Source organism: Coregonus lavaretus (genome assembly GCF_964263955.1).
Source record: "Coregonus lavaretus genome assembly, chromosome: 9".
Taxonomy (NCBI): Eukaryota; Metazoa; Chordata; class Actinopteri; order Salmoniformes; family Salmonidae; genus Coregonus; species Coregonus lavaretus.
The window spans coordinates 27,507,491-27,516,896 of record NC_139996.1 but is presented as its reverse complement, the minus strand read 5'-3'; the positions used below and the strand labels follow the sequence as shown (position 1 = coordinate 27,516,896).

Sequence of the window (9,406 nt, the reverse complement as noted above, 5' to 3'; positions counted from 1 at the left end):
AAAGACCCAGCCACGTTTCATCTTCAATGCCCTTGCTGATGGAAGGAGGTTTTCACTCAAAATCTCACGATACATGGCCCCATTCATTCTTTCCTTTACATGGATCAGTCGTCCTGGTCCCTTTGCAGAAAAACAGCCCCAAAGCATGATGTTTCCACCCCCATGCTCCACAGTAGGTATGGTGTTCTTTGGATGCAACTCAGCATTCTTTGTCCTCCAAACACGACGAGTTGAGTTTTTACCAAAAAGTTCTATTTTGGTTTCATCTGACCATATGACATTCTCCCAATCCACTTAAGGATCATCCAAATGCACTCTAGCAAACTTCAGACGGGCCTGGACATGTACTGGCTTAAGTAGGGGGACACGTCTGGCACTGCAGGATTTGAGTCCCTGGCGGCGTAGTGTGTTACTGATGGTAGGCTTTGTTACTTTGGTCCCAGCTCTCTGCAGGTCATTCACTAGGTCCCTCCGTGTGGTTCTTGGATTTTTGCTCACCGTTCTTGTGATCATTTTGACCCCACGGGGTGAGATCTTGCGTGGAGCCCCAGATCGAGGGAGATTATCAGTGGTCTTGTATGTCTTCCATTTCCTAATAATTGCTCCCACAGTTGATTTCTTCAAACCAAGCTGCTTACCTATTGCATATTCAGTCTTCCCAGCCTGGTGCAGGTCTACAATTTTGTTTCTGGTGTCCTTTGACAGCTCTTTGGTCTTGGCCATAGTGGAGTTTGGAGTGTGACTGTTTGAGGTTGTGGACAGGTGTCTTTAATACTGATAACAAGTTCAAACAGGTGCCATTAATACAGGTAATGAGTGGAGGACAGAGGAGCCTCTTAAAGAAGAAGTTACAGGTCTGTGAGAGCCAGAAATCTTGCTTGTTTGTAGGTGACCAAATACTTATTTTCCACCATAATTTGCAAATAAATTCATTAAAAATCCTACAATGTGATTTTCTGGATTTGTTTTTCTCAATTTGTCTGTCATAGTTGACGTGTATCTATGATGAAAATTACAGGCCTCTCTCATCTTTTTAAGTGGGAGAACTTGCACAATTGGTGGCTGACTAAATACTTTTTTTCCCCACTGTACATGATCCATGTCTCATGGCTTAAAAATCATTATTTAACCTGTGTCCTCCCCTTCATCTACACTGATTGAAGTGGATTTAACAGTTGACATTAATAAGATTTCACCTGGATAGTCTATGTCATGGAAAGACCAGGTGTTCCTAATGTTTTGTTCACTCAGTGTACCTTCACTACTCAATATGTTGTTAAACAGTGAGTGAGTGTAGTAGAGGAGTAAAGTGGGAGGAGAGCGCTGAGAGAGAGACAGAGAGAGAGAGAGAGAGAGAGAGAGAGAGAGAGAGAGATATCCATGGTGTGTTTCTACTCAGAGGCATCTGTGCTGTAGCTGAGTGAACAACCCCAGTCCCTCTGTCCGAACGAATTCCACCGTTACTATTATTGGGATATCAATAATAGTTTATATCGTGAACAGCCTTAGCAGCAACTATGTGGATTTACAACATTATTTTTACTCTCTTAATCGTCCGTTATTCTGGTAAGTTTGGGAGACAGTCGCCAGGGCATTTCAGCCTTTATGGTTGTAGGCTAATTGAGATTCATCAGTTTGTTGTTTAACTTTTCTCCTCTCCCTCTCCACACCTGGCATGTTGCAAAATCTTATGTTACGTAGTCTAATGTGGAATGGTGGATGTGATTTTCTACAAAACAACACATAAAAAAACCCTGTGTAAAATCCATTACCTTTCAAGTTAGCTGCCCAGCTAACAAGGAACGTAACTGAGACATTTGTTACATTCCCTGTAAGTCTTCCAGAGGTACTGAATGTCATAGCCCGTTTGGGACATTATAGGCACATTCATAACGTTTCTAATAAGTATTATAGAGGTTATAAATATCAGGTCGCTATACAGACATCATGGGAACATTAAAAACGTTCCTTGGTAGTCCATGAAAGTTTCTGAATATCATGTTATTTTGGAGATATCCTAGGAACATTTCATAACGTTACATTTAGAGCTATGGTTTGTCTTCATATGATATAAATACATTTTGGAACATCGTCTGTATGTTTCACAATAACGTTATCATGACTTATGTGGGGACTAAAATAACTTTGTGGTCACGTCCTGGAACGTAATTTTGTTAGCTGGGTGGACAACTTTAAACTGTAAAAAAATGTAGACCCCATCTCTATACTTTTTGTGATGCTTCTACAGCAAACGTGCGTAACATCTTTTTTTAAAGCCAATTAAGAGAAGAACGCTGTGCGTGTTATGTAAAACTATGTTTATCGAGCTGAAGCGTGAGACATAACCTCTTTGGTAGGAGCGCGTCCGGTCTCATGTCTCCCACCGCAAAATGTGTTGGTGAAAATAGGCTAAATTCATGCAGGTTTCACTCAGGATAAACACTAATTCTAATGCTTCTAGACGAGTCTAACGTGAACTCGCTGATCCCAGTCAGCTTTCACTATTTAGAAAGAAAGTAATGTTTGCTATAGGCAATTGATAATACTTGTATAGGTTTTCTTCCAAATTGTGGCTCATATTAGGTCATACGTTTATGCACTTTTTTCTCTATTACTTTTATTGAGGAGGAGAATACTGGAGTATTAAGACTAAACAGAGATAGCTATAGCCTGACTGTCTGCTACTGGGCTGTTTATGTACTAGTCAACACAGCATGGTGTGTGTGTAGTGGGAGGGGAGGGGGGGGGCGGCGGGGGGGGAGACAGAGGGTGGAAAGAAACTGTGTGTGCATGCGTGTGTGAGAGAAAGAGAGAGAGAGAGAGAGAGAGAGAGAGAGAGAGAGAGAGAGCGAGACGAAGGGTAGGGGGTAAGTGAGTGTGTCTCAGCTGAAACGGAGGAGAGGAGAAGAAAGGGAGGTATCTGTCAGTCCGTGAGTGTGTCAGTAAGGGGACAATGAGTGATGAATGTACATCCCATTAAGCCATTCATATTAATGGTAGTAGAACCAGGCTAATTGACACCTCGTGATGCTGCTGGGTTTGTCTCAGTCCTGATGGGAACATCAATACAGCCTCACTGGCCAAGGGGTGGACACTGCATTCAACACCTTGTCATACTGTGTGTGTGTGTGTGTGTGTGTGTGTGTATGTGTGTGTGTGTGTGTGTGTGTATGTGTGTGTGTGTGTGTGTGTGTGTGTGTGTGTGTGTGTGTGTGTGTGTGTTAGAGTGCAGGAGGAATGCATTACAGGACTACCAGAGGACTGACGGCGTGCGATTGGTCCATTTGCCAGACACTGCCCTCCATACTAAAGGCAGGAAGTTGAGCGTTGTGAAGTGTGCCCGTGGCTGCAGCCACAACAAGATACTACCATTCACCTGCAGGTAGGTATTGTGCCTCTGTGACCAACTCCTGGGTTTGAACTATAGCAACAATTTCTGCACCTGTAGCTTCACATGCTGTGTCTCTGACCACGTTTACATGCAAACCAATATCCCGTTATTATTGGGGATAGTCAAGCTTTCTGTTTTTGAGTTGATGCATATATATCCCGTTTACAATAACCCGAAAAAGTTTGTATCCCGGTTATGAGAAACCCGGATAAATGCCTGGGATATGCTGATCTAAGACGGGATACTGTGGCATGTACATTTTTTATCCCGTTTACTGTTGTTTTTGTGGTCTGCACAGGCTCAGTTTCACATATCATGGGTGTTGTGTGATGATGTTTTCATCTGATTGTCAAACAAATCACTTCAAAGTAGACTACCTGCACAGTTCGATCCCACATAATTCCATAATAATTTTGTCTACTATAATGAATTTACTGTAATTTACTACTGCCGACTTTCACCCCTAATTTAGACAAGTTTCTGCTTATCATTTACAACATTTGGTAGGCCATTTGTTTGTCAAATATAGTTTGATACATGCAACTTCTCTTCTGTCATAACTTTTGTTGCCCCAGAAGACTAAATAAAGTAGTGCTCACCAGAATAATGTCTTCCATTGATAGTTAACACCAGTAACAGTGGCAGTAGGTGCAGTTTAAGATGAGGGAGGAAGATACATTTTTTTATCAGCATGGCCTTATTTCTATTACAGCATATTGGATGACTGTCATTCATATTCCATTCACCCAGCTCAATGTAAGATTGATAGGTTTAGGCTACTACATGATACTCACATTTTCCCTATACCCATCATGAGGTTGCTAGAACCTAGCCTATGAATGAAAGTTTACAATGTAGGTGCACAGGTCAAGAGAAATGTAAGTAATCAAGGTGACAGACATTGACACAATCTTGCCTGCATCTAGCTGATCTAGGTTGTATTCATTAGTCCAACAGTTGCAAACAAGAGTTTCTATTGGACAAATTCAGGAATGTTTATCCTGGTTTCGTTCTGTTTGCTTCCGTTTATCAACAGAATTAACATGAACATTATTAACCATTTAGCAGACGCTCTTATCCAGAGTGACTTACAGGAGCAATTAGGGTTAAGTTCCTTGCTCAAGGGCACATCGACAGATTTTTCACCTATGCAGCTCGGGGTTTAGAACCAGCGACCTTTCGGTTACTGGCACAACGCTCTTAACGACTAAGCTACCTGGCGGTATGAATACACCCCAGATCACACGCAAACACAGTTCACTTTCATAGCAGCCAGATCGTTGTATAATTCCTTCTCGCATCTACGCGCTCTCCTCCTCTCACCTTTTCCCTTCTATTGTGGACTTCAGTGCACAACACATCACCTTTCCAAGCCAAACCTTCATTTCATAACCGCTAACCACTACACACAGCCTACATCGTTGTCACCATATTAGCTAACGTCAAGGCAACAACATAGCTACTCGAACTAACGCGTTAGTAAACCCGCTACAATCATGCAGTACAGTTAGCAAGCAGTTTAGCAGTTACACCAGTGGGCCCCAGTGGCAAAAAAACAAAAGCTTACCTTTTGTTCCAGTGTTGGATAGCCATAGCCAGCTAGGTAACATAACATCCCTCTCTGTTTGAGCTGGGTGTTTGAGTAGGCTAAACTAGCTAGCTGCATTTGCTAGCTAAGTAAGTGAAAGTAAAAAAAAAAAATATATATATATATATATATATATATATATATATATATAGCTCTCTCTCGATTTTCCTTCATTTTTGAAGAAATTAATTTGTTCAAAACTGTTCAACTATTGTCTTTGTCAACTACTCACCACATTTTATGCACTGCAGTGCTAGCTAACTGTATCTTAATATAGTCATTCTCTGATCCTTTGATTGGGTGGACAATATGTCAGTTCATGCTGCAAGAGCTCTGATAGGTTGGAGGATGTCCTCCGGAAGTTGTCATAGTTACTGTAAGTCCATGGAAGGGGGTGAGAACCACGAGCCTCCTAGGTTTTGTATTGAAGTCAGTGTACCCAGAGGATGGAAACTAGCTGTCCTCCGGCTACACCATGGTGCTACCCTACAGAGTGCTTTTGAGGTTACTGTAGACCTTCATTGCAAAACAGTGTGTTTTAATCAATTATTTCGTGACGTGAATATATTTAGTATAATTGAATCTAAAAATGAAAACTTTTTTATTGTTTCACTATTTTTATGAAATTAGCTGAGGATGGTCCTCCTCTTCCCCCTCTGAGGAGCCTTCACTGACCGGTAAAGTTGTCTGTTTCGTTTAGGGACCGGGGAGAAAATGCAATAACTACAAAACAATGGAAAGATTGGTCCTGTGCGAAATGTCCAAATGTCATCAGTTTGACCGGTTTTAAGGAAATGAAAAGCTGAGAAAATGACGAAAAAAGTTTCTGATAAGACTTAAATTCGTCTTGGGTGCATATTTTATGTGGTTGAAATACTGTCTGCTTGCATAACACATTACACGTACATTTGTATTTTCTCGAGAGATGCTGAAAGAAATAAACCATATTTCTCCACTCCTGTTCCTGAGACAAAATGAATGTGTTTTATAATTTCACTTCAGGAAATGCATAGCCTAATTCTGCAGGAGTTAATATTATATTACACTACATGTGAGAGGTTATAGGCCTACAGTCAGTGTCCATATTTCAGTTACTATTCCATTTAACCCATACTTAAATTAGAAATATTCTGTTAATTCATGGATACAGGAATACTAATGAGCGGGATATCAAAGGTGCATGTAAACGGCTTATCCCAAATAAGCCCTTAAGTGGGATATGAGCTGCTATCCAGAATACTGTGTGCATGTAACTGTCCCATCTTATGATGTTTTGGCTTCAATAAGAGTTGTTTTCCACCTGTAGTTAGATAATGTCGCTGTCAATTTTTGCCCATTTTCTTTTTTCTTTATTGAATGCAGTAACTCCCCTCAATGTACTCTGCACATTTTATGACTCTAGAACCAAGACAATGTATTCAAAATAGCTTCTGAAGTTTCATAATTATGGTCATTTTTTTTATTTCCTGAAAAGGTTATATTTAGGAGAAAATAGGTTTTCATCAGACAGCGACAATATACTGTATTTCTTGTCCAAGTCAGCCCAAACTCTCTATAGTAAACATGTGGGTTGGGGTCAATTCCATTTCAATTCCAGTAAATTCAGGAAGTACACTGAAATTGAAATTATTTTCAATGAGGAACATTTGGAATTGGAATTTGGTTTTCTTTTGACTGGAATTTAAATGGAATTGTCCCCAACCCTGCTTAGTGTAATACCCTACCACTTTGTAATGAGAAGTCTGGTTTCCCTTAGTGTCTTTCAGCAGCAGCATGAGTCTGGTATGCATGTCTAGCTTTGCCCTGACAGACTCAGTCCTCTCTGCAGTAGCAGGCTTGGGTTCAGTTATATTTAAATTCAGGACACATACTGTATAGTCAGCATGTTAATTGTAAGTCACTTTGGATAAACATGCCTGCTAAATGATTATATTACATCAATTGATCAATATTCCCCTCTCTTCCTTCTCTCGCTCTCTCTCTCTCTCTTTCTCTCTCTATCTAGAGCGTTCCTGTATGATCAGAAAAACAGGAAATGCCAGTGGCTGTCATTTGACAGGAACTACACAGGAGTCCATAGCCAACACAACTTCAACTACCAACTCTACCAGAAGAAAGGTACTGTACACTATCTCCCTGTCTCTCTCTCTTTCTGTCCTCCAGCCCTCTCCCCCCTTCTCTCTCTCCAGCAGTAGAAAGGCACTGCTTACAAGTGTCTAAAGTGTCTCTTTCTCCTTGTTCTCATCATAGTTTGGTACCCGGGTTAGTAGTGTTATGTATGTGTACAGTAAAATTGAACAGTATGGTGGATGTGAGACCCAAACTAACATGCTCTGTCAGATGAGTAAAACAGAAATGTTCTTACAAACACAGTCCTTTTTTTGTTGGCTGTCTTCTCTCTCTCTCTCTCTCTCTCTCTCTCTCTCTCTCTCTCTCTCTCTCTCTCTCTCTCTCTCTCTCTCTCTCTCTCCCTCTGTCCCTCTCTCTCTTGTTCTCTCTCTCTTTCTAGCCTATGTGCAGGAGTGCATAGTGGGGACAGGAGTGAACTACAGAGGGAGGAGGTCTGTAACAGCTAGTGGAATCAGGTGCCAAGCCTGGGCCTCTCCTATCCCTCATGAACACAAGTAAGCTAGAACCTGTGTTTGTGCATGTGGTGTGTGTGTGCGCCTGTGTGCGTGTGTGTATAGTGATACATTAGCTGGTGATTAGTCCTAAGGGACCAGTCATTCATCAGTTGTAGTCCTCTCTGACACTTTACACAGTCAGGGATCATTTCCTGTTGTAGTCTAACTGTTTATGTAGGGGGTGTGTGTGTGTGTGTGTGCGCGTGCGTGCGTGCGTGTTCAAGAGAGTTTATACTATAGAGAGAGAGAGAGAGAGAGAGAGAGAGAGAGAGAGAGAGAGAGAGAGAACACAGGGAGAGAGAGAGAGAGAGAGAGAGAGAGAGAGAGAGAGAGAGAGAGAGAGAGAGAGAGAGAGAGAGAGAGAGAGAGAGAGAGAGAGAGAGAGAGAGAGAGAGAGAGAGAGAGAGAGAGAGAGAGAACAGAGAGAGAGAGAGAGAGAGAGAGAGAGAGAGAGAGAGAGAGAGAGAGAGACACAGGGAGAGAGAGAGAGAACACAGGGAGAGAGAGAGAACACAGGGAGAGAGACACTCGTGCCAGAAGTTCATTAGAGTAGCACAACCATCCACCCCTTCCTCTTGTTCTCCTCCTCCTCGCCCTTCTCATCTTTTCTCCTCCAATTTTCACCTTTCTTCCCTGTGCCATCCCAAGGTATTAAATGACTTTGAAAGTATTTTTACTGAACCATCAGAGAGAGAGATGTTCTGTTAAGGCTTGGTATGTCAAGCAATTACAGCTAAACTGTGTGCATGTGTTCTTTATCAGTGAGTTTACACTGGGGCACATACACACACACACCTCCATCACACCGTTACCATATGTTGCATTATGTTGCCTAACTCTGTGCCTTCCGAACTGTTTTAGCTGTGACCCATATAAACCCTTCCAATTGATCACGTGACTCAGCAAACAAAACCTCAATTGAGTTGTTCCTCAGTCAATACGTAGATGTGTATGACTCAGTGTTGTAACACATGCCATGTTCTACGCTACACCATGGAGATTTCCCTTCTGCCTTTCAACTCTGCACCAGATAGAATGAGAATATGTTTGTGATTGAGTGAGATATTGATGAACACTAATTGAAGTCCTTCTCTCCCTCCAGTTTCCTACCGAGGAGGAACAGGAAGAAGGACCTGAGAAACAACTACTGTCGTAACCCTGACAACGCTATTTCAGGACCATGGTGCTTCACTACAGACCCCAACGTCAGACACCAGGACTGTGGAGTACCTGAGTGCTTACAGGGTAGGACACACGCATGCACATACACATACACACACACACATTGACCACTGTCAACAACTAGTGGCTCTAACATGGTGGATTCTCTCCCTCAATGCCCCTCATTGATGTCCACTTAACTGTGGCAAACTGCAGCCAAGTGGAATATCAGGTACGGTCTCAGTAATGTAGTAATTATCAACTGTTTGTGAATTGGCCTGAATTGCTGCATGCAGAAGTGTGTTTCAGTTTATGTTGTCGATTCTCATTTAATCTTTCCCTGGCTTTGTTAATTGTTTTAACCCAAAGGGACTCAGTTTGCTTTTTTGCTTTTCAGTCTATACATAATCCATGTTCCTAGTGGGGATTCTGACAGGTCAGTTAAATGGCTTTCTCAAAATAACTAATACAGAATGCCTCATTTAGGCATGGAGCAGTTTTCCCACCACAGCCGACGGGCTGCACCATTTATCTGTACTGTGATCCCTTCTCCCTGTGGCACTAGATCATGGCCTGTGGTATCTAGAACTGGATGACGCAAACTGTCACAGGAGAAATCACTGTTTCTCAGATAGTGTCTAG

At 41.9% G+C, this 9,406-nt stretch overlaps 1 protein-coding gene across 1 annotated transcript in view; it reads left to right on the top strand.

Annotated features, from left to right (window-relative positions):
- The first annotated feature begins 1,426 nt into the window (after window positions 1–1,426).
- LOC311135269 (hepatocyte growth factor-like) overlaps window positions 1,427–9,406 on the top strand; it is a 39,401-nt gene continuing 31,421 nt past the window's right edge. The window contains exons 1-5 of the mRNA XM_084169219.1: window positions 1,427–1,566; window positions 3,226–3,382; window positions 6,985–7,097; window positions 7,489–7,603; window positions 8,706–8,848. Of these exons, the coding sequence (XP_084025345.1) occupies window positions 1,518–1,566; window positions 3,226–3,382; window positions 6,985–7,097; window positions 7,489–7,603; window positions 8,706–8,848 (577 nt within the window). The 5' untranslated portion in view covers window positions 1,427–1,517. The remainder of the gene's footprint in view (window positions 1,567–3,225; window positions 3,383–6,984; window positions 7,098–7,488; window positions 7,604–8,705; window positions 8,849–9,406) is intronic.